The 26,411-nt window shown below is 44.9% G+C and overlaps 1 protein-coding gene across 1 annotated transcript in view; it reads left to right on the forward strand.

Annotated features, from left to right (window-relative positions):
• Positions 1-26,411, forward strand: part of LOC121293041 (diacylglycerol kinase iota-like) — a 611,142-nt gene that overhangs the window by 65,905 nt on the left and 518,826 nt on the right. The window contains exons 10-13 of the mRNA XM_041215634.1: positions 3,146-3,262; positions 21,322-21,396; positions 23,242-23,337; positions 24,244-24,326. Of these exons, the coding sequence (XP_041071568.1) occupies positions 3,146-3,262; positions 21,322-21,396; positions 23,242-23,337; positions 24,244-24,326 (371 nt within the window). The remainder of the gene's footprint in view (positions 1-3,145; positions 3,263-21,321; positions 21,397-23,241; positions 23,338-24,243; positions 24,327-26,411) is intronic.

Consider the following 26,411-nt stretch of genomic DNA (forward strand, 5'->3'; position numbering starts at 1 on the left):
TGCTGCCCAGAGGATATTGTTGCAATAGAGTATTTGTCCCTGTCACAGCTCAGTCATCTGTACAAGGAATTTTTCCCATTGTCATTACCTATGGGCAGACACAGTACATCGCCTGATCTACACTACACATCATACTCACAGGTTGTGGTGTGTCCATCCACAAACATTCAGTCCCTCCACCACTGACACACAATGGTCCCAGAGGCCCACAGGCTGCCCTCTCATTAGAGAGAGATAACTGGCGGTGAGTTTAACCTGAGGGTCACTGCACCTCAGGTGAGGGGCAAGGTTGAGAAAGCACGGATTACCTCAGTGCTGTTGGCATCAAGTTGCATCACAAACCAGTTGTCCAGCCAACTGAGCTAATCGACCCCAATAGTGGCAGCATGTGTACCATCTACAAGATGCTCTGCAGCAACTCACCAAAGCTCCTTAGAGAGCACCTTCAAAACCCACGACCACTGCTATCTAGAATGATAAGAGCAGCAGATAGATGGGAACACCACCACCGGGAAGCTCCTCTCCAAGTCGCTCACCATCCAGACTTGGAAATATATCACCGTTCCTTCACTGTCGCTGGGTCAAAATCCTGGAACTCCCTCCCTAACAGCACTGTGGGTGTACCTACACCACAGGGACTGCAGCGGTTCAAGAAAGTGGCTCACCACCACCTTTTCAAGGGCAATTAGGGATGGGCAATAAATATTGGCCTAGCCAGCGACACCAACATCCCGTGAAGAAATGAGAAAAAGAGTGGATCCCGGATCTGGCAAGATTTGATCTCCATGACTTCTCCAAATGGAATTTCATTCTCCTCTCACTTTGTCCGTGCCCCGGTATTCAATTCTGGACACCCTGTTTTCTGACACTAACACTGTCTAACTTGTAGTTGACTCCTTTGCGAGTTAGCACTTTGTTTGTGTGACCAAGGGCTCCAAACCTGAAGCACAAGCTTTGTGTCAAGAAAAGCTTTGCTAATATTTCATTGCTTACAATTTGTTTGTAGTGTGGTATGGTCGGAAGAAAAAAGTAAGTTGCCTATGAAATAACTCTTTCTTCTTCTTCAGTGATTGGCGTTGTATTTTTGCACAAACCACCCATTAATCTGTTTAATAACATAAGATTTGAGAGCCTGGTTTGATGGCTTTGAAGCATTTTATAGCATCTTGAATCACTTTGGAAATGATCTGTTAGGACTTTATCACTTCTGAGCCATTCAGCAAATTGGTTTCATGTGAAGGTGATTGAAAGATTGTCAATCATTTGGTAGTAAGTACTTGGCTGTTTACAGATCTGGTCACTCCAGATGCACATTTACCACAATTGGTACATTGACATTGTCCTTATTTCAGGGCCGTTGAGATAATGGTAAAGGCTGTGCCTCCTGAACAACTGTAGGATCAAGGTAACAAAAACAAAAATACTGGAAAAACTCAGCAGGTCTGACAGCATCTGTGGAGAGAGAGACACAGATAACATTTTGAGTCCATATGACTCTTCTTCAGACCTAAAGGGAGGTAGAAATGTGGTGAAATATATACTGATTAAGTGGGGGTGGAACCGGTGTAGCTGGATAGGAGGCCAGCGATAGGTAGAGGCAAAGGAGAGATGGCAAAAGATTCATAAACACAAGGTCAAAGGGTTGTTAATGGTGGTGGTACCGGCTAGATGAGGTGCTAATGGTGACATTAAGAAAGCAAAATGTGATAATGGCTGGACCAGGATGAGCACTCTGGAAGGTGACAGATGGCTGTATTGGGGGTCCGCAAACATGACCCAGACCTCCCTGTCGCTTGCCATTTCAACACACCACCCTGCTCTCATACCCACATGTCCATCCTTGGCCTGCTGCAGTGTTCTAGTGAAGCTCAATGCAAACTGGAGGAACAGCACCTCATCTTCTGACTAGACACTTTACAGCCTTCCAGACTTAACATTGAGTTCAACAACTTCAGACCATGAATTCTCTTCTCCATCCCCATCCCACTTTTTCACCCCCCCACCTTTTTTCCATATTCATTTTTATTTTTTTTATTAAGTTTTTTCACACTTATTTTCATTATTATTATTTTTTAAATTTATTTCCATTTTCATTCATTGTTTAATCCCCAGTTTTTAGCCTATTTTCGATCTTTCGTCTCACCACCATCCCATGCCCCCATCCCACCCCCACTAGAGCCATCTGTCACTTTCCAGAGTGCTCACCCTGGTCCAGCCATTATCACATTTTGCTTTCTTAATGTCACCATTAGCACCTCATTAGCCAGTACCACCACCATTAACAACTCTTTGACCTTGTGTTTATGACATCTTTTGCCATCTCTCCTTTGCCTCCACCTATCGCTGGCCTTCTATCCAGCTACACCGGTTCCACCCCCCCTTAATCAGTATATATTTCACCACATCTCTACCTCCCTTTAGGTCTGAAGAAGAGTTATACGGACTCGAAACGTTAACTCTGTCTCTCTCTCTCCACAGATGCTGTTGACCTGCTGAGCTTTTCCAGCATATTTTGTCTCCGTTTCCGATTTCCAGCATCTGCAGTATTTTGCCTTTATTGTAGGACCAAGGTGGTTCTTTCCAGAAAGCTGTTAGTCTAGTGGGCAAAGGATGGTTCTTACTGGACACCAATTGTTCATGGATACTAGGAGGTGCTAATTGGTTAGCTAATTGTCCACAGCAAAGATAGTCCATGTTTTTTTTTAATTCTTTCATGGGATGTGGGTGTCACATGTGGATCAGCATTTGGAGTCCATCCCTAATTGCCCTTGGACTGAGTGGCATGGTCAGCCATTTCAAAGAGAGTGAATCTGGAGTCACATGTAGGCATTAGCGAACCAGATGGGTTTTTACAAGAATTGATAATAGCTTCATGGTCACCATGACTGTTATATTCCAGATTTTTTTTTAATTGAATTTAAATTCCACCAGCACCCATGGTGGGATTTGAATCCATGCCCTCAGAGCATTAGCCTGGGCCTCTGGTCCAGTGACATTACCACAACAGCACCACCTCCCCAGTATTTGTACCAAGGTAGAGGACAGTCCTCGCTAGACAGCGGTTGGTCAAGAGGAAAACCATTGATGGTTCTTCCTTTGTAAAGGTATTTTGCTAATTTTTGTCCAATCGCCTTTTCTCTTTCAGTTTCACAACAAAGTGACATGTTTCATGTTGCATCACATCGAGGAGCCATGTTCGCTAGGTGTGCATGCTGCAGTCATTATACCCCCAACGTGGATTATAAAGGTGAAAAAACCACAGGTACAAAGCACAGAGCACCTGCCATCTGCCTCATATCCATTCTCAGTACTCTCTCCTTGAGGTTCTGCATCATTAGGGAGCCTCAATATGAGGTAGGGATGTCACCATATCAACTTCAACAGTACCATAACCACCCAGAAAATATCCTGGCATATGCTAACCAAGATATTTAACCACTTCACTGGTATGTCATGCTCCTTTGAACTGCTTCGTGTGGCACAATGCTTTGGCTGACGTGGAAATGTCGGACGCTTTATAATGAGGTGGAATATTGTACATTAATGAAGCTAGTGCCATTGTTGACCATTTGTTGCTGCATGCCCTTCTATGAAAGTGTGTAACATGTCTACACTTGAGTCAAAGCATGAGCATGGTTAAACACAATACATTTATACAGCGCATGGAACGTTCTGACCCAAGTGATTATTGGGCGTTGTTACAAAGCTGCTCAGTAGGGAAGGTCAGAGAGGCCTGTTAAAAGGCCAGAATGCTAATCATGGGGGGATTTCAGTTCCCTGAATATTGATGGGAAAACAGTAGAGGAAAAATGATGAAAAAAATGCATGTTTCTAGAGGTGGTGCAGTATTGCTTCCTTACTCAGTTTGTCAAACAACCAACAGTGGCCAGAGGTTCTCCTGGAAATATTCCTTAGCCACACCCCAGCTCTTGTACATAAGGTAACCATAGAGAATATACCAACATAGAGAATATACAAATTAAGTTCCCCTGCCCACCATGCTTCCTGGACCGGAAGAACCGGAAGATTCTGCTGTGGAAAACTGTCTCACCATTTCTTGTCCAGTTGAATCGCTTGCCCTTGCTCTGTCAGTGAAGAATGATTTATAATCACAGGGTCAGGGACCTGTCTCCTGTCCTGCAGTTATACTCCTAAGCACTTTAACATTGGTCTAATTAGCTAAGGTTATGGGCCATCACTTTGGCTTAATCAATAGGCACTGTTGCACTGATTAGTGTCTCAAGTGCATGACCTGCTCCTGGAACAATCATTACATTTGAATGTTCAATTTCAAGTTGTTCGTTAACAATACAGGAATCACTTGTAGTCGGTCTCCTTCTGCATCACTTAAGCTGCACCATGCACCTTGAGCAAATAGCTGAGACAAACTCCGTACGTAAGTTACTTAAAATGTGGCATTAGCATTAAGGAATCCAAAGATCAGTGAAGATCATTGAGCTAGCATCCATGAAGGCATTGTCTTCTGAGGCGTGGTTGAGCAGGTTAGGCCTGTACTCATTGGAGTTTAGAAGAATGAGAGGTGATTTTATTGAAACATATAATGATTCTGAAGCAACTTGACAAGGTAGATGCTGAGAGAATGTTTCCCTTCATGGGGGAATCTAGAACTGAGAATTGGTCTAGGGGACACTGTTTCAATATAAGAGGTCTCCCATTTGAAATGTAGATGACGAGGCATTTCTTCTTTGGTAAGTCTTTGGAATTCTCTACTTGAGAGAGCAGTGGAGGCTGGGTCTTTGAATATATTCAAAGCTGAGTTAGACAGATCTTTGATCTACAAGGGAGTCAAGGATTGTGGCAGGAGGATGGATTTGAGGCCAGAATCAGAGCAGCCATGATCTGAATGAATGGCATTTCAACCTTAAGAGGCCAAATGGCTTACTCCTGCTCCTAATTCTTTTGTTCGTATGTTCAGAGACCCTGTCCAACAGTAATAGACTCAACTCTGACTCTCTTCCAACTCTTCAACTCTACTTTAAGATCCAGGCCAGAAAACTCCATTAAGTACATTATAGTGTCAAGATGACAATTTTGCAGGATAGGAATGTTGTATTTACTGTGGTGGCAAACAAATGCCTCACAGTCCCTATTTTCACAGGGGCCATGGGCTGGAGTTTAGGACCTCTGTTTGCATTTCTCTGGCTTGGGGTGTTTCATTTTCCCTCCCTTGGATATTATTGGTCTGATTTTCTGTGACTCTACTAGGAACTTGGAGACTCCCTGGCCCAGATGCCTGTCACAAAATCAAGCATCTAAAAAATAACAGGCTGCATTTTGCAAGGAAACGGATAGCACAATTGAGTTTCTGCTAAGAAAAGCTTTAAAGCTGATGTAAACATGTCCTCTTTGTTCTTGTAACTTTTCCACTGTTAGCTTGCCGACAGAATTGCTCACCCATTCGAAGTTTAGTCGGAAAGTGATGTTTTTCCCTTAGTAACTAGCTTCATTGGCATTTTTATGGCTAAATTCATTTTTGATGCCAGAGGCCATTTCTTATAAGCTTTGATTTGGCCTGAAACAACCAAAGCCAGTTCTACCTTACCACCACCTCTTTCAACCTCTCCATTGTCTCTGATTTGTCACACAGCCTGACCTACGTCAAGTACTGGATGAGCAGAAATGCCTTCTATATTGGGAAGACTGAAGCCATTGGCTTCGACCCCTGCTGCAAGCTGTGGCCACTAGTCACTGACTCTATCCCTCTCTCTCTCTGGCAACTGTCTGAGACTGAACCAGACTATTCACAATGTTTGGTGTTCCCTTTGGCACAGAGATGAACTTCATCCACTCTGTTACCCAGACTATCTACTCTTCCATCTGTGTAATACCAACCTACTTTGCCCCTCCCTCAGCCCATCTGCTGCTGAAACCCTTATTCGTGTCTCCATTATATCTAGATTTGACTATTCCAATGCTCTCCTGACTAGCCTCCCATCTTCCACCTTACACAAACTTCAGCTCAGCCAAATTGCTGCTGCCCCTATCCTAATTCACACCATGTCCCATCCACCCATCACCCTTGTGCTCACTGATCTACATTGCCTCCTGGTTAAGCAAAACCTCAATTTTAAAATTATTATTCTTGTTTTCAAACCCCTCCATGCTCACTCGCTCCCTAACTCTGTAACCTCTTTCAGTCTCACAACTGTGCAAGTTCTTTGCACTCCTCCAATTTCAGCATCTTGTGCATCCAATTTTAATGACTTCATCATTGGCAGCCGGGCCTTCAGCTGCCAAGGTGCTAAAATCTGCAATACTCTCCTTATACCTCTCTACCTCTCACTTATCTTTCAATACACTTCTTAAAAATTATCTCTTTGTCTAAGATTTTGATGATTTGTCCTTATATCTCCCATATAGCCATGTGTCAAATGTTGCTTGATAACACTCCACTGAAGCACCTTGGGACATTTTACTACATGGAGCCCAAGACCCCCAAGTACACTATCAAGCTATCTTATCATTAACTTTGCAATGGATTATGCCTGTCCGAGTATTCAGTGCCAGGTTATTGTAGGCCACACCCTCTCTTCCTGCAAACATTCTCCTTTTCTTTCCCCCTGACCTTCCCCAAGCCACCTCATATCCTGTAATTCATATGTAGGCTGAAGGAGGCCCTTCTGTTTCATCCCTAGGAACTCTGAAGAGCTGCTTAGGCATGTATCTTTTATACCACTAGCTTAAACTGCAGGGGCTCCACTGCCTTTAAAGGAAGATGAGTAAGATAAATCTGCCATTCTGTCTATCTGTGCATGGTTTCAACAGCCTACATCCAGTGCAAAATTGTTTAGTGCTAATTATACTACAGTTGGGTGTTAATTGTATTCAGGTGATGGTATTAACTGGAGACTCACCATGCTCATTATGTACAGAAACAAACTGAAAGAGGGGATGTTGTATGGAGATGCATGATATGCAATGTCTCTGTCAACAATTAGCTTATACATATATAAACACTCCAAACACTCCAGTGTTCTATGTTTCACCACCTAGCTATCTGCTTTGTAACAGTGAGCTCTTTGTTATTGATAATGAATAGAATGCACTAGATTCCCAGGTGAGGCCAGCACCTGTTTTTTTCTTAATTATTCATTCATGGAATGTGGGCTTCGCTGGCTGGGCCAGCATTTATTGCCCACCACTAGTTGTCCTTGAGAAGTTGGTGGTGTGCTGCCTTCTTGAGCCGCTGCAGTCCATGTGGTGTAGGTACACCCACAGTGCTGTTAGGGAGGGAGTTCCAGGATTTTAACCCAGCGACAGTGAAGGAACGGTGATATATTTCCAAGTCAGGGCAGTGATTTACTTGGAGGGCAACCTCTGGTCCTGTACATTATCACCTGTGAAAAGGAGATCCAGAATTTGTTCAAAAATGGCCAGAATAGGACTTTGAGACCATCCCTTATAACGCCATTTAATACATCGTTGAAGAAGACACCAAATTGGATGGTTGACGGTGACCACCCTTGCCTCACTCTCGACCAAGTGGGATAGCTGTTACAATTTTTCAGCCTTCTTTATTCTTCTTACTCGGAATGTTTTTCCTTCTGGATTTTGCATTATTCTTACAGGTGCCCAAATGCAACATGGCCTTCAATAAGCATTTTCATAATCCTGGCTAAATGTCTATCATTGCTCTAGGCCCAGGGTAAAAAAACAAAACAACCTTCCTGATAATTGCTTTAGCTGATGGGCTTCTTCTCCTGCCTTTTATAGAGAGTAAGGTCACTTCAGACTTTGTTAGGCACATCATTTTTTTCAGATAAACAAACACATACCTAATTGTGATATGTAATGCGTTTTATAGAAGAAGTCCTAATCCAAAAAGGAAACCAATAAAAGATTGTAATATAATGTTAGTCTTGTACATCTCTGCAGTCAGTCCCACCCATGTTAGGATGGGTCACCCATTAAGTTTCTATCTGTGGGCGACTGTATGGGCACTTACAGGGCATTTATTAGAGAAAAGGGGGCAATATCAACCAACATCATTAAAAAAAAAGCAGACTGTCTGGTCATTATCTCATTGCTGTTGAGACACAACTTGTTCATTGAGTTTCTGACATTGATCATATATCTATACATTGATCAGAAAAACACTTCATTAATTGTAAAGTGCTTTGAGAAGTCCTAAGGATACATGAATGAAAGCCGTTCTTCCAGATTAGTAAACTTTTAGGCATACTCCACAACATATTTTTGCTTAAACTAGACCTATGTGTCAATACCTATGCATAGTTGTTTGGGTGGGATGTGGTGTCCTCCCACTCTATATATCATCAACTTGTTTCAGCCAAGATAAAACTTGGATTTTTAACTTGTGTATTGAGTATTGTACTTAAGCATTGATCGAAGTTATCAGCTTGTTTTTTGAGACTCTTTGGTCATTCTGTTTTGAGTCATAAATTCATGGGCCATGAACTCCAAGACTCAGTCTGTGCTTTGTGATGTACCAAACAAAATGACAGTTTTGGAAGAAACATCTTTCAGATGATTTGTTAAACTGAGGTCCCATTCGCCTGTTATAGTGAAGGTAAAAGATTCCGCCACAGTATTCAAAGAAGAACAAAGAATTGGCCTGATGTTCTGGTGAGCCCCACAAAAGCAGATGAATTGTACACCACCTGGAAGTTCCCCTCCAAGCTATTCACTGCCCTGACTTGGAAATATATCACCATTCCTTCATGGTCGCTGGGTCAAAACCCTGGAACTCCCTCCCTCACAGCACCAAGGATGTACCTACACCACAGGAACTGCAGCAGTTCAAGAAGGCAGTTCACCACTATCTTCTCAAGGGCAATTAGGGATGGGCAATTAAAATGCTGGCCTAGTCAGCAATGCCCACATCCCATAAATGAATTTTTAAAACATTGTTTCATTACTTTGTGAGATCTTGCTGTGTGGCAATTGGTTGCTACTTTTGCCTGTACAACATGAGGGTACTTGGGAGGGTGTAGACAAGTATGGCTCGAGGGATGGGGTCTATAAACTACAAGGTGAGGCTGGAGAAGCTGAGGCTGTTCTCCTTGGAGCAAAGGAGATTGAGGGGATATTTCATAGAGATGTACAAGATTATAACAGATTTAGATAATGTATACAAGGAAAAGTTGATTAGTTGATTATACGAGGACTAGGTGACACAGATTTAAAGTTTTGGGCAAGAGATGCCGGGCGAATGTGAGGAGAAACTGTTTTACACAGTGAGTGGTAATGATCTGGAACTCGTAGCCGAGGAGAGTGGTGAAAGCGGAAACAATCAATGATTTCTGAAAGAAATTGGAAAATAAACTTTCAGGGCTACAGGGATAGAACGAGGGAATGGGCCTGACTGGAGAGCGAGCATGGACTTGATGGATCGAATGGCCTCCTTCTGTGCCATTAATGACCCTACTCACTTACTTCCTTTAAACCCATAGGATGGAGACCCATCTGGTCCTGGGGATTGGTCACTCTTTAGTGCCCTTAATTTCTTCATTACAGTTAACATGCTTATGTTAATTTTGTGAGTCACCATCCCTGATGCAATGTTAGTTTCCTGGGGATACTCAAGGAGCAGAAAAAATTATCAGAAGTGATAACAAATAACTGTTAAAACTTAAGGTGATGGAAATGAGAACGTATTAAATTGGCAGTAAATCAATGCCAAGAGCATCAGCAACGTTAAAGTGAGAGAAATCACAAAGTGTGAGAATAGACCACCAAGCCTCTGGTAGGGAAGGAATAGTCACACAGATAAAAATTATTTCTACAATGTGCATAGCGTAAGGCAGTTAACAAACAAGGTAGAAGCACAAATGCAGCTCAAAGGGCATGACATGGTAGCTATTAGAGATGATGAGAACATGATGAGAAGCAAAATATTCTCTGCTTTAGAAGGTACATGGAAACTGGGAAAGGAGAAGCTGCAATATCATAAAAAAGACATATGTCTCAGGCACAGAGAGAAGGGAATTCAGCAAGTGTGATCAGGCAGTGGAAAGAGTGTGGGTGAAATAATGAAGTGTAAAGCATGCAAAGGCTCTGGTGGGAGTTGTTTACAGTGCTCCTGACATTAATGGGGGATGTATAAATGCCAAAAGCAGAGAAGCATGAAGAAAAAAACAATGTGGTTACAATGGAAGATTTTAATTTTCACATAGATTGGGAGAAGCAGAATACCTTGAATAATCCGGACAGTGAATTACTAGAATGTAGAGAGGACAGTTTCTGGAGCAGAATTTTACGCTGGGCGGGCGGGTGTGCACCCGACCCGACTGGGCGTAAACTAGTGCGAGAAGACATCAGGCGGGCGTCCCGATGTCATTCCACATGCACGCAATCTTCAGGAGCTGGGCCCTCCATCAATTAAAAAGTCACTTAAGGCCATTAAATACCCAACTGAACCTGGTTTTACGTTACCCACGTGATTTTGCGCTCATCGCACGGGCAAAACGGGCAGCCCACATTTTGCAAAGTCTCATCCAAGGGCGGAATAAAAAGGGTCAGCAGCATTGGCTGTGTGAGTAGTGAAGAGTTTAGGCGATAGTTTGCTGCCGGTTGCTTATTTGAACTTGACAGCTTCATCTCTGTCCTGGGCTTCATTCTTAACATTTCTAGGCTTCATTCCAGGACTCATTGGTGTCTCCAATGCCCCGGGAGGATTTTGACCATGTGGACCCTTCCAGGTATCAGACAGCCTTCTGTTACCTTGGTAATGGGGATTGTGGTCTCTGCTGGAGGCACCTCCTCTGAGGAGCAAGAGAGGGGCGGACGAGAGAGGAAGCAACTTCCAGGGGAGCGCCTGTGGGAGGAGAGGTGCAGGCACAAGGGGCGCAGGACCAGCAGGTAGTCCAAGGCGTTAGGGGCCATAGAAGACACCACTATCCTTCTGCCAGGGGTTACAGGCGGCAATGCAGCTACCTCAATATGTCTGAGGTGCTGTGCCAAAGGAGGCTTCGCCTCTCCAGGGAGACTGTGGCCTCCTGAGATCAGCTCTGACTGAGATCAGCTCCGACTGTGAAGGTGGACACCCCATGTCAGTGTATCTGAAGGTCACAGTGGCCCTCAACTTCTTTGCCTCTGGCTCTTTCCAGGGATCAGTGGGGGATATTTGTGGAGTTTCCCAATCAGCTGTCCACAGTTGCATCAAGCTGGTGACAGAAGCTCTGTTCAGACAGGTAATGACATTTAATCATTTCCGTACGGAAGAGGCCAGCCAGTTTGAGTGAGCCAGACAGTTTGCAGCGATTGCTGGGTTCCCCCACATCCAGGGTGCCATCGACGGCACACATGTGACCATCAAGGCACCAGCAGGTCAGCCAGGCGCTTTCGTCAACAGGAAGGGCTTCCACTCCATGAATGCCCAGATAGTGTTTGACCATAGGACTTAGATTCTGCAGGTCTGTGCATGGTACCCTGGCAACTCCCATGACGCCTCTATCCTCAGACACTCCCAGGTGCCGGGGCTCTTCAGTTCTCCAGCCCCGACTGGATGGATGGCTGCTGGGTGACAAGGGCTATCAGTTGAAGAGGTGGCTCATGACACTCCTCCACCACCCAAGAACAGAGGCAGAGCAGTGTTATAATAGGAGTCATGCCTCCACAGATGTGGTGATAGAGAGAACCATGGGTCTTCTGAAGATGCGCTTCCGATGCCTGGACCGTTCAGGGGGAGCACTACAATACCCTCCCAGAGCGGGTGTCAGTGATAGTGGTTGCATGCTGCACTCTCCACAATCTGACACAGGCAAGGGGGGGGATCCACTGGAGGAAGAGGATGTTGATGCAGTTCCACAGGCCACAGATGATAAATCCAGTGGTGAGTCAGAAGAGGAGCCCAATGAGAAGACGCTGAAGGTGTGGAGGCAGACCTCTGTATCCTTCAGGGAGACGGGGACACCAGGGATGCCTTGATCCAATGCTCCTTCAGCTAGGCTGCTAAAGATCTACTTTGACCTCATGCCAGGGCTGCTGCCTCCAAGCTGGATGTCTGAAATGAACCTTTCATTTGAACCCAAAGTCCACTCAGTGCCTGTGCAATAAAGTTTAGAGCCACTCACGTCCAGTATTACTTACTGGTATACCCTGCACCAAAAAAATTAAAAAGGTGAAGCATACTCAGACCATTACAACAAAAACAAAATATATCTCATTTTGACAATCCAAACAAATTAACATAACCTTCCCTGGTCTACATTCCAAACCAGTAAACATAAACAAAACATTACAGAACAGAAGATCACCCGTGACCAGTCCTCCTGTGCTCATGGTGCCTTAATCTTATGCTTGCGGGTGCTACGTCTTGGTGCCCCATCCACTCCCCCTCGCTGACAGCAGCATTGGACACAGCTGCTGACTCTGCTGTCCTGTTGGCCTTGGTTACCTTGGCAGTCATCCTTTGGCCGGTGGAGCCTGTGCTGGCCCCGCCTGGAAGGGAGCGGCCAATTCTACAGCTGGCACCTCTCCAGTTATCGCAGCCTCATCAAATGCCAAGGTCACTGGCAGAGGGGCGGAGGAGCTGCTGTCGTCATCCAGAGCACCCTGAGAGGAGCCCACAGAGAGGACAGGCAGCTTGTGCACCAATGTGAGGTCACTCTGAAACTCCCTGCTCGCCATTGATAGACAGGCACCTAGCTGGGATACTGGGTACCTCATCCATCTCCCACACTGGCACTGACCACCTGAGGACATTGCCTGTGTGAGGGCTTTCAGGTCTGAGCGCAACCCCAGGAACCCCTGATTCTGTCCCTGGAGCTGCCTCTCTCTGACAGTCACCGCTCTCTCAATGGAAGAGGCTGAGCGCTCAGCCATGAGGGTCAACACAGTGCTTATGCTCCACATGGACTCCTCCACAACAGAGACCATGACACGCATACCCTCATGGATATCTGCCAGATCCTCCTGCACATCCGCTGGATATCCAGCATCTGCTTCCTAATGGACGGCTCCAGAGGCTCATCATCAGCCTTCGACAGAGCATCGTCCTGGTCTCCAGCAGTCCTGCAATTGCCAGCGCCCTGGGCACACTCTCCCTCCACCTGCTCCTCAAGTGAGTTTGAAATGTCCTCACCGCTGTTCTCCGACATTCTAGCCGAAGATCTAATGGCCACCTGGTATCTGCGCTGGTGCCTGGTTCAGAGAGCGGGTGTGATGCAGGTGCATCTGAAGCCCAGCGGTCCTCTGGTGTCAGGGGTGGCTCTTTGGAGTCCGGCAAATGAGTGCCTGCAGGCAAATCTAAGGAAGAACAAGGACATGTCATTAGTTTAAGTCATCATACTATCACTGAGCATGCCAGGCACCCTGGTGAGACAATGGAGATCTGCATCATGACGCCAATGTCTTTCAATTATCAGTGGGGAATCCAGTTTTGCGGGACCCACCAATGATGAGACTACACAAGAATGTTTGCACCATCCGAAACTCTCACCTCTGTGCACTGCACTCTTACCTTCGCCTGACACCCCAGCCTCTCCATGACCAGCTGATTGAAGTGCATGGCGCCTCTCCAGCTCCAAGGTGTCCTGCTCGAATCTGGTTAGTATTAGGAGGTTTGGGGCTCCTCCATGACCTTGCAATGTTGTTATGGGTCATCTTTTCCTGAAAGGATAGAGGAGCATGGATTATTTCACTCTCTACCTGCAGCGCCATTGCAGCCTGGCCAACCCCAGCTGAGGAACACCTCGCAGGGCACATCCGAGTTGTGGCCCTCGAGCCACAGGGCACTCAGCCCAAGCAGCCAGGACTTACCCCCTTGGCCAGCTCCAGTGTCATTTCCAGTTGGCACTCAGACTCTAACACACCTGAGCTCCATGGGGGAACAGCCAGACCTTAGCACTCCACCACACTGATCCATGCCAACATGGTACCTTTCCCGAGCGCCTTTCCCTAGCGCAGCAGGTCATTAAACCTTTTGTGGCACTGCACCAACGTGTGCCGCACAGCATCATGGATGCTGACCTGGGCTGCCACCTCCTCCCAAGCTCTTTTTGTTAGGTGCAGTGGCCTCCTCCTTCCATCTCTGGGGATGAGAGTGTCCCTCCTGGCAGCCTCCTCCTCTAAGAGCACCGCAAGGCACTTGTCTGAAAGCTGGAGGCTGAGTGCCCACCCGACCTTCCCTCATGCCTGGATCTCCAGCTGCGTTTGAGTTCACGGCTTTGGCCTTAAGAACGCAGAAAATATGTTCCTCCTTGGCAGCCTTCAAGGAGCTGCCTGTACCGTTTTTAAACTCCCCGCCGAGTCGCCACTGGACCCATTGGCTGACATGCCCCCGGCAGGCCCTTCCTGACCATTGGGAAGTCGCTGTTCACATTCAGTGGGCCTTATTTAGCCCGCCAGTGTGAAATCGTGGTCGGGGGCCGATTGCGGGTGGCAGGTCGCTTCCCAATCGGTCACACACCCGCCGATCGCCAAGGGTAAAATTCTGGCCAGTATGTTTTGAAACTGAGAAAGAGATCATTCTGGATATAATAATGAGTAAAAATAACAGAATTAATAAACTATCTTGTTAATGTCATGTCAATTATATTTTAAGGTTAAGAGAAACAGGCGAGGAATATTAATTGTCTTTGAGCACATATAAATAGAGGACGCCTGGTGTGGAAGGGGAACCTCCTCCTAGGCCTACTCCTGGGCCTGGCCATCAATAGGTCCAGGCAACGGACGGTCGAAGGGGGTGTCCCAGCCCGACTGTCTGCCCCTCTACCATGGCTGTTTGTGCCCTAGAGATGGAGCACACAGTGTCCACCATTACACTAGAAGCCTTCTGCGATTAGGTGGACACCGCTGGGGTTGGGGTTCACCATCACCACCGGAAATGATATTTTGATTTGATTTTGTAAGTTTCCTTTCACGTTTTTGTTTTAGTTACAGTGGCCCACCAGGGGCTGTCACCCCCTCCGATTTATTGATCTTAGTTTAATTTATTGACTTTGTTCTCTAAAGAGAGTCTATAAATAGGGGACAGAGGCCCTCTCCAACCAGTGGGTGCCGCAGGGGCTGGGGTACATCGTCAACCCCGGGAATTATATTTTGGTTTAGTTAGTTAGGTTTTCTTTTGACGTTTTGATTTTAGTTACAGTGTCCCACCAGGGGCTGTTTCCCCCCTCTGGTTTATTGATTCTTGTTTTAGTAACAGAGCATAAAGAGTGGATAGTTGGGACAGCCTGGGAATGGGCGGACAGCTGTGAAATTGAACAAGTCAATAAACTCTCTCAATAAAGAAATGCTCTGTGTCTTGGTTTTGGCTTCGCCAGCCAGTTTGGATCCTGTTAATAATATGACTGTAATGGAACATCTCATGAATAGTGACCATAATTTGATTGAATTTTACATTCGGTTTGAAAGGGAGAAGAGAGAGTTGAAATGATAAAAGGTGGAGAAAGTGTGTGTGTGGTAGTGAGGGGAGAATTTTAAATGTATTAATGATGAACATGTTTATGTATTCAGTACACCTAGATGCACAGAAGAATGTCTTTGCCCATATTTCTACTACCTCCTGGACAATTCTAGCCTCCTGAGCTCTTGAAGAACAAGTACTGATCCTTGATGAGAATCAGTTTGGCTTCTAAATAGCTTATTTCAACTACATTATATTGATAAAGAAGAAGAGAAAATCCTTCCCAGGAATTTTCCATTTCCTTATGAACCTTTTCTAATTAATGTGCAGCTTGGTTGTGCTGACAAGAACATAAGAAATAGGAGCAGGAGTGGATCACACAGCCCATCGAGCCTGCTCCACCGTTCAGTACAATCATGGCTGATCTTGGGCTTCAACTCCGCTTTCCCATCCGCTCCCCGTATGCCTTCATTCCTTGAGAGACCAGAAATCCATCTATCCCAGCCTAAATATATTCAAAGATGGAGCATCCACAACCCTCTGGGGTAGAGAATCCCAAAGATTCGCAAACCTTTGAGTGCAGTAATTTCTCCTCACCTCAGTCTTAAGCAATCGGCTCCTTATCCTGAGACTGTGCCCCCGTGATTTAGATTCCCCGGCCAATGGAAACAATCTCTTAGCACCTATCCTGTCAAACCCCTTAAGAATTCTGTAATTTTCAATGAGAATGCCTCTCATTCTTCTAAACTCCAGAGAATAAAGCCCAATTTACTCAGCCTCTCATCACAAGAAAAACCCCTCATCCCATGGACCAATTTATTGATTCTTTGCTGCACCACCTCCGATGCAAGTATGTCCTTTCTTAAATGTGGAGACCAAAACTGGACACAGTGTTCTAGATGTGAAATACTCATGTGACCTCCCAGGTTAATAGAAAAAAAAAAATCAGTGCTGTTCATGCAAGGTTTGCAATGTTTGTATTGCATCACATGGGTTGGTGTGTTTATACCCTAATGTATAAACATCAGTCACTTTCACCTTAAACCATTTCATCTCAAGGATTAACCAAAGTGGTTGCAGCAAACATCTCTCATAGTGTTTGACTGCAAGAAGTTCCACAATAGATTATTACTCACCCATTTCTGATTTGAGAAATTTTGGTAAAATCTCACAGGTATGAGAATTTCTCATTTTTACAGAATGTTTTTTTGAACGTATAGCAAGCAACCACACACCCGGAATCATCTGAAACAACTGGGCCTGTGCACATATTTCGTCAATCTTAATAATCCCACCCAATTCTCAAAAAAAAGCTGCTGAATAAACATCATACTTGACCCAGTCTTCACTTCACTCAACAACATAGACCTACTATTTTACAATTAAGTAGTTTTATTTTAACCCATGCTCAATTTTTTTTACCCGATTTTATCACAGATTCATTTTATGATTTTTAAAAAATTTTATTTCTTTTATCACAGCCTCACCCGTGCCCACAGTCACCAAACTTAATTGGTGAGCATTTCCGAAGCTGGGCAATTGTGTAGCATCTGCAGTGCTTTGTATGATGTGGCTTTGGGCTGCTATCTTTTTTATGATGATGCCCCTTGCAGAACCACCAATTCAATGTTATTTATGTCCAGACCAGGCTGGTCTTGTGTTTACTGGCGTTTTCTGTTTTATGTACATCAGGCTAAATTTTCAGGGGGTGGACACAGAGGTGGGAGGGGTTGAAAGTACCAGAACTGTCCAGTGTGCCACTTTCCCGACACCATTCCTGGTGCTGGGATGTATCACCAGGGCAAGAGGAGAATGGCCCAGGAGATCCCATCCAGTTCATTAAAGACACCAATTAAGATGGTTAGAGCCCATTGAGAGCTCGTTAAGGGGCATGTTCTGATTTAGACAGTGATACATAAGCTACATGTGTTGTCTGGGGCAAAGCATGTGAATAAAGATAGCCAATCAGGCCGTCCCAGGGAATTAGATGGGCCTCACTAAAGGGTGAACAGCACAGAGGGAGGCTTGGCCATTGGCAAATAAGTAGCATCGGTTTTATGCACGTGTTATGGCACAGCCGATGGTAAATGCCGAGCTGCTCAAATCCCAAAGGGAAACTTGAAACAACGGCCACAACTGTTTGGCAATTTGTATAAATTTCGAGATGCGTGTCTTGAATTCAGTAGTAATAAGACTACCAAGTCTTATGGGTTTCTTACAAAACTAAATTAAACTTTTATTAATAGAAGAAGTTAATTTAAGTAAACACATAGATCTGCAAATTACTACTATAACTTCTAAATCCCCTAGTTAATCTAACTCCCAGTTAAGGCAACAGTAAGACACATAGATTTTAAAAGACCCAGGCAAAGAAACATGATACCTTGAACAATCCAATTCAAAATGAGTTTTCTTAACTTCAGTTCCTTGTAGACAGCAGCTTGAGGTGTAGCTGCTGGATGCTTTTTCATGCTAGCTTTAGATCTTAGAATGCCCCCCCACTTCCATGTAACTCTCTCTCCTTTAGCCATATTTTCCTCTTTGAATGCAAATTCCCATTGTTTCACTATGCCTTTGGACTTTACCTTTCTAATAATTAAAATCTCTAATTTTAATCCACCAATTTTACCACTAATCTTTGAGAAGATAAATGCTGTTTCTTAACTTCTCCTGGCTAGGTGTAATATTTCACTCCATCTCTTTTGAAATCAATGAGTCTGGTTTATTTAAAAATTAGAATGTTTCATTTACACCTATGTTTACTGACTTAACATTTCAAACTGAGCTTTTCTTCTATTACATCAAAGCCTCCAGACTAGCTGCCCTTAATTCAATTAAGCCACTCACACACAGACAGACACAGACAGACACACACATACACACACACACACTATTTACTTTACAATAAGTTCCAATAACATTATGAAAATTATTATACCTCCCTGACAGCATGTTGCAGTGAGAGTGGTCAAAATGTGCTTGGGCAGTGCGGGGGTCCTCACCCAAGTGGCATTGTGGGCTCATAAGTTGAGGGGGTTTGGTGGGGAAAGCTGTCAATCAAGCATAGTTAGGGGAACTATCTAAGCCTCTGGCTCTTCTGAGACACGTTTCCAACAGCAGGTAATGCAATGAAACGGCAGCTACGGTAATGACTGCCACGGTGTCTTTACAACAGGGCTGCACTCGCACAGTCCTGCCGTCTGTTTCCCACAATGGGGCACCCACATAAAAATTGGGGCGGGTAACTGCCCCCAGATGTGGGGTCAGCACCTGGAACTGATCCTGACTTTCATTGCCTAACCCCAGCAGGAGAATCCTGCCTATTGTGTTCCTTCAATTCAGTTTTTTGTGTTTAGTTTGAAGTTTATTGGGACAGGCTAATATGGTTTCATATTGAACCATTTTGCCTTTTCTGTGTGTGTCTGCTCTAGAGTACCCTTGTGCTCCTTTAGCTGATTTCTTAGAAGAATCCAGCTGATGGTTCCAGACATACGATGTGTGCATTAGCATTCTGTGCAATTATTCTCAGGGTGCAGATGGCCCTGGCAAGGTTGCATTTATTGCACATCTTTACTTGCCCCCACAAGGTGGTGGGGAGCCTTCTTGAACTGCTGCAGTCAGCGTGGAGTTGGCACTCCCACATTGGGATATGGTAGGGATTTCCAGGATTTTGACCAAGTAACAATTTGAAGTCACAACATCTCTTCAAGTCAGGATGGTGCATGACTTGGATGGGAACTGATGATGTGCCCACAACATTTCTGCACTTCTCGTTCTCAACAATAAAGGTTGCAGCAGAGGAAGGCACTGTCAAAGTAACCTTGTTGAGTTGCTACAGTGCACCCTGTAGTTAGTACATAACCAGTTGTGATGGAGGACATGGATCAATCAAGCTGCTCTGTCTTGGTTGCTGCTAAACAGCTTGAACGTTGTTGTTGTCACACCCATCTAAACAAGTGGTGAATATTCATTAGGTGCCCCAAACTTGAGCCTTGTAGGTAGATGGTGTGACACTTTGGCCAGGATTTCCCGGTCGGCGAGCGGGGGGGCCCCATTCGCCAACACGTAAAAGACATGGGATGATGTTGGGCGGAACTCCCGACATCACTCTGCCTCATTTCAATTTTCAGGTTGGCTGGGGCTCAACAGAATCAGCTGTGCACCCGCCGACCTGTCAATGGCCAATTGAGGCCATTGAGAAAGTATTCAAAGTAATTAATGGACTTGCCCATCCAACTTTAAGCTTGCCCAGCTGTAGGCTGGCATGAACTTCTTCCCTCTTTAATGCAGCTAAGCACTGCAGCAAATAGCCCCACTTCTGACCACATGACAGAGGGAGTGTCATTAATGAATCAACAGAAGATGATTGGCCACTGAGTACTTCCTGAGGAACTCATGCAGCAGTATCTTGGAGCTGAAATGATTGGCTTCTAAAATCAAGGCCATCTTCCTTTGTGTCAGGTGTGACTCCAGCACTGAAGGGTTTTTCCTTCAATTCCCATTTCCTCTGTTTTGCTAGGGTTCCTTGGTGCCATACATGGTTTAATGGTCCTTTGCTGACATAGGCAGTTGTTCTTTTCTCTCCTCTGACATTCAACTCTTAAATCATGCTTGTGATGTGACCTGGAGCCAAGTCATTCTAGTGGTCCTAGAACCTCAGGCTTAGTGAGTAGATGTCAGTTAGTCTTGCTTGATGGCAGCATTAATGGCTCCTTTCATCACTCTGCAGTTGATCGGGTAGAGGCTGATTGGGATGTAACTGGCTGGCCTGGAATTGTCCTAATTTTTGTGAATGGAACATACCTGCTAATCCTTCCAATTGTTGGATAGCTGCCAATGTCATAGTTGTACTGGAACAGCCTGGCTGGAGTGTTAGCTTGCATTGATGCACATATTCTGAGCATTTCAACTGGAATATTGCATGACCCCATAGCTTCTGCTACCTTCCAGTGCACTCAACCGCTTGAGTAATTCAAACTGGCTGGACATTGGCAACTACCCTGATGGGAACCTCGAGTGAGGGGCAAATAGCACCATCCACTTTTGACTGAATACCTACTAAGAGTTCACCCTTGTTCCTTGCATTGATATGTTAGGATCCACTATGGTTGAGGGTGAGGATGTTTATGGAGCCTCTTCCTCCTCTGATTAACTGCCTTGTTACCCACCAATATTCTTTATTGTATGTGATAGGGCTAGGGAGCATTGCTCACATTTGTATACATGTTCTGCAGCCTTTGAAATGTTTTTGAGTATCATATACATGCCATAGTCTGTTATATAAATATTCTAATTGTACAGAACACAAAGGTGGTTCGGTGATTAAGTATGTTGCCTTGCATTGTACTGACCTCTACAGAAGGCCTCAGGTTTGATCACTGATCTTTGTTGGGTGAAGCTAAGGCAGGGCAGGATCAGGTCCTCATAATTCTGGCCTAGGAAGGAAGAAATAAAATCACCCAGATTTCCACTATTGGTCAATGTCCAATGACTAGTTTATGTACATTGGTTAAGGGCAGAATGTGGTCAGGAGTCTTGCTTCCATAGTCATACAGTCTGCTGACAACCACAGTCTATGCTGACAGGTGATGAATAGCCACTTGGCCAAGTTAATTACTAAAGGCTGTTAATTCATGTGGAGCTATGTGCCATGAACAGAAGAAAGCGCAATGAACCATAATTACCCGTAGGTACTTTGCTGACTGAAGTGAGAATTTCTGACAAATCAGAACAGAAGCTAGATTGTCTTTTTCAACAGGAGTCACTGGTGTTAAAATATTCGGATTGGGTTTGAGATGTGGTTTCTCTGGACCCGCTGCAGTGCCACCAGATGAAATGTATACTGGGGGCATACCTTTGGGTTTCTGATTACAGGAAATTGACTTTTACATCAGTGTCATGTTTTATTCGGAGGGTGGTGACAGCTCTGTCAGAAACCAGCAATAAACACCTGTGGTGACATCCTGTTTCTGATCATTGCCTCTGCACAGAACTCCTTCAAGTCTTCAAGTAGAAGGAAAAAGAGGACATCATTGAAGAGAAAAACCAGCAGGAAAGGAGCAGACGTGAGTCAGGCCAAGGACCTGGTTTATACTTAAATGTAAAGAGAAGAGCCACCCTGAGGGACCCCTTTCAAAGCCAAATCAGTTTTACCACAACTTTACCTTCGCAAAATGTATTTCAGACTTTATGTGGCAGATACATCTACATAACCCCAAGGAATTATTGAGCCACATAGTGTGAGGGAGCTAGATTAAAACCAGGAACAGATATAATCATGAAAGCAAGGGGTACTGAGTCAAGTAAGGGATATGACCATTTATCCAAGGGAACAGTGCCCAGTAAGCAACGCAACTATTAATCCAGTGGATACTGTGCCCATTAAGAGATACAACTATTAACCCAATGGGTACTTTGCCCATTAAGAGATACAGCTATTAACACCAGGGTTAATGTGCTCTAAGAGACTCAACCCAATCGTTATCAAACCTAACAGCGCAAGGCATCTGAATTGATATCAGTAAGAAATGCAGCCATTAACCCCTAGAGTTCCTTGGGAATTTTAGGAAGTTGCTTGTCTCAACCAACCATGATGTAGATATTTAGGGGTGTCATTCCAATTGGTCTACTTTTAGATGGTTTTGTCGTGTCATTTCCAGGCAGTGACACATCATATTCTGATAATTTTGTAACTGCTGGCTGAACCTGCTTGAAATTCCCTCAGAGATACCCATGCTCTCCTGTCGTAACTTCGATGGATTAACATTGGCATTGATTGACATTAACCCCCCAATGTCTATAAATGGAGGCCTCTCTCAAAGTTGTGGCAAAAACTCCAAAGAAATTCACTCCCCAAGTTAGACCTGAACTGGTTACTTTAAAGGGGAGTACAAGTCTAGGATCACTTTGATCTATCCCCTTTATCCATTCTAAAAATGTGTGTGTGTATTGATAAATAGTTGACACAACACACAAAATAATCTAATTCTTTATCTTAGCAGAATCCTACCATGTTGGGTTTCCAGGTTTCAGATTCGGTAAGTGCAGTGTTTCACTTGCACCCAGCATGTCTAGTCACCTCCCTAACCAGACACTTACCACAGTGACTGGGTCAGCTCCAGGTCCACAGGGCTATTTAACAGCAGTCACGCCCAAAGAGCAGGAACCAGACAATGACAGGAAATTTGAAGTGCACCAAACAACTATTAGGCACTTTCAGGGTTACTGAAATTGTTTTGCATCCCATCTAAGCACCTCCTCACCCTTGTGCCCAACCACCCCTTGCACCCCGCCACCCCACCCCCAACACCCCACCACTAGTTGGCTCAATTTCTGTTATCACTCCACTGGTGCAAAGGAATTACTGCTGTGTAACACCTCTGCTGGAATTTATAAACCAAGGTACTGGCTGCCCAAATAACGTCGGGTTAGCCATTGAGTGCATGTTGGGTAAGAACAGCATTGGGCTTGGCTGTGATATCCTCCTTGGTCGAATAACCTGCCAACACACTGTCAAGACTCATGCATGAATAATGAGGCACCAGAAGGTGCCTAACGCCCTGACTGCAAAACGAGTCAGTGGCCTCAGGAAACGGAGGGAGAAACTTTGCAGAGGTGTGGGGGTGGGGGTGGGGGTGGGGAGGTAGTGGCAGGGAGTGGGAGAGGCAAATGATTTGGTGGAATGGGGCTGCACATTTCTTTTTGATATTGAGAGGGACGAGGGTGAAATCTATTCAGGGTTTCACTTTAATAGTTGACAGTGTGCAGAGCAGGTTGACCTCCCATAGCTCTCAGTGGCAAGTGTACACAAAATTTCACTTGGGCAAGGAAGGTACTGGGCCGTATACAGTACCACCTTGTTCCCCCCAAAAGAGACTGACTTGATTAATGTCTTGAGTCTTGTTTTACAGGAAAGCAAATGGAAGCCATTTATAATCAAACCCATCTCGTCACCCTTGATGAAACCACTCCTGGTGTTTGTAAATCCAAAGAGTGGCGGAAACCAGGTAAGTGGAGGGGTGGAGGTGGGCGGGGTGGGGGGGTGGGATGGAGGCTTAAAACAGGTGGTGGGAGAGGCTTACTGAAATTTATCTATCCAACAGCTCACCAGTCAGCCCAATGTCCAACACCAATTCATCACTCTTAGATTGATTGTCATTTGAATAGGCTGTTCTACGGTTCTATCTGTGGATTCACTGTCAGCTGTAAAGGAAATGCAGCTGGCAGAACTTGGGGGCAAGAGATTGAACTTGCCCTCCTAATTCCATGCCTAATGTTAGTTGGCTTCTTGGGGGCAAGCTCCCACCTGCTACTGGGATGCTCTCCTTATGGACTGGGCAGAGTTTAAGAGCAGCCATTTCATTGGGTGGTACAGGCCAAGTCTGGAGCAAATTTCAAGATTTGAATTTTGGCATGCCCTTTGCTGGTTGGCCCAACATCCAACCTGCAGTCAATCTCTCCTGGATTGTGTGTGTGCGCGCGTGCACAAAAATCATCAATACCCACTTTATTTGAGTAAGGTTATGAAGTAATGGTGCAATTGTATGATAGCTGGAAAGACACAGCGAGTGCAATAATCTTGCATGTCCTGTGCCCAGTTCTAACCCTACAAGTGAGGGACACACCATAGAGACTCAAAACTATCCCCTTCTTTGTGGTCTTATTCCTGATCTTTCTTCCATGGTCTGGTGCACAGGAGATGCAACTGATGGGGACATCGACAGGGCTGTCAGAGTGCTCAGAGTGTAACTAGCACATCTGTGAACTGAACGTTACACCCGCCTCATCTCGTTTGGGTAGGCTTCGAGTCAAAGAGAAATGATGAACACCGATCGTGGGTCTGATCCCACCATGTCCCTTGCTCCTTGTCATTTTACTTTTTCACTCTGTGTCTTTTCAAATTTCTGTGGCAGGGAAACAAGGTCCTTCAGATGTTCATGTGGTGGCTGAACCCACGACAAGTCTTTGACCTCTCCCGGGGAGGACCAAGAGAAGCGTAAGTCAAGACAATCATCACCCATCACCCACGTATTTTCTGTATATGACTGAATATACCACCCCCGAATATACTTCACATCTAAATATACCACCTACCCACAAATGCCTCTCTCACAACTGTTGGTTTTTGTATCAGATATTCTCTCAAGTAGAACTTCTCTGGTCATTGCCTTGAGTAGACTTATATCCACAATGAATGGGAACACATCTTTTCCCGTCCAATGTTAGTTGAACAATGGCCTGACCTCCAGATCACATCATACAGCCCTTGATAACGATATGGCCCACTGTAAGATTGCCCATGCCACCAACTGCATTCTCCTTTTTTGACAGAAGAGTATTGGATGAATTTTCTATTCAGCTGGGATGAGACTTCCAAGCCAATAAAGGGTTTAATTTACATAAAATGGATCAATGAACATAGTCTAGTTTTCACAATGAGAACAGACAACGGCTATGGTAGTCTAATTGTTCAGCTACTGGACTAACAATCCAGAAGTTGTTAATTGCATATTAATTGGTTGTTAATTGTATTCCATTAGCAGGCATTAGCTGGGGAACTCAACTCTGCTCATGTATGTAGGAACAGGTTAAAAGTGTGGTTGTTGGTTGGAGGTGCACAATGTACAATGTGTCTCTCTATTAATTAAAGCTTATAAATAGATAAAGAACAGGCTCCAACTTTCACTGTCTGGCTTTCTGAGTTTTAACAAAGGTTATGGGTGCAAAATTCAGATCTGTAGTATTCATTTTTTGGGTGATTTTTTGAGTGCCTAGAGGTGCAAAATGGCATCTATGGTGCTTATGTACACTTCTGGTGCGAGTTGTGCCAGGCATCATATTGGCGAGGTCATTAGTGAGGGTGATGTGAGCGTCCACTGGAAGTAAGCAGAGTAGGCAGATCACTATGTCAACCAGCTGATTTAACACCAGTGCTGCCATTTTGGAGCCCAATCGTTCAGCTAATGCCCTCCCTTAATGTCAGACAGATAAATACGCACTGAGCAGCAGGAACGGTAGTGCTGCAACCTCACCTACTACCAACGCCATTTAAAGAGTTTATCACAAAGCACTTTCAGGCTAATTACTGATGAGTTTTGATTGGCTGTTGCAACAATTGTACACATGCTTGGTGCTTTCTAGAGTTTTTGAGAGATGATAAAGTCCTCAGGGAGTGGAATGTGACAGGTCTGGAAGGAGTTTGTCCTGACTTCAAACTTCTGCACAAATTAGTGCTCCCAGACATGAATGCAGGAGTAGATCATTCCCCCTGGACTACAGCATGAATGAACAGAGGTCACACCAATCAGGGCAAGCTGCTGGAAGAGGGAGGAGGGGGAGAAGGTCTTTTAGCAGGAGGCAATATTTGCCCAGGGTGTTCAGGAAGCAATTATCCTACCTCCAGGTCTGGGATGAAAATTATAAGAGATTTCGGTGCTTCAGTGAGATCTGCCATTTGCTGCCGCAATCGGAACCATAAGTAGAGCATCGTGCAAGTCAGTGCCAGCAGCAGACAAGATGCCCTGATCTTGGGGTAGTACATCAGCATTTCAGCTGGGTGACAGGGAGTAATCACTGACAACATGACTCATGATTCCAGCGTGTAAGACATACACACAGACACAAACAGCTGAACACCTCACACATCAGCACACCCCAGACCTGAACACATCTCACACCTGAACGCACTCCTCACCCGAGCACAACTCACTCCTGAACACACTCCCAACATCTGAACAAACCTCACACCTGAACAAACCTCACACCTGAATGCACCTCACACCAGAACACACACCACACCCAAACATAATTCACACCAGTACACAACTCAGACCAGAACAAACTGGACACACATGAATGAACCACATAGCTCAAGAAACCCCATACCTTAAGGAACCACACAACTGAATACACGCCACACCTGAACACACCCCTGACCTGAACACACTCTACACGTGAACACACCACACACCTGAGCCCACTCCACACCTGAATCCACTCCATACCTGAATCCACTCCACACCTGAATCCATGCCATACCTGAGCCCACTCCACACCTGAATCCACTCCACACCTGAATCCA

This window comes from Carcharodon carcharias, chromosome 21 (assembly GCF_017639515.1).
Source record: "Carcharodon carcharias isolate sCarCar2 chromosome 21, sCarCar2.pri, whole genome shotgun sequence".
In the NCBI taxonomy this organism is placed as follows: Eukaryota; Metazoa; Chordata; class Chondrichthyes; order Lamniformes; family Lamnidae; genus Carcharodon; species Carcharodon carcharias.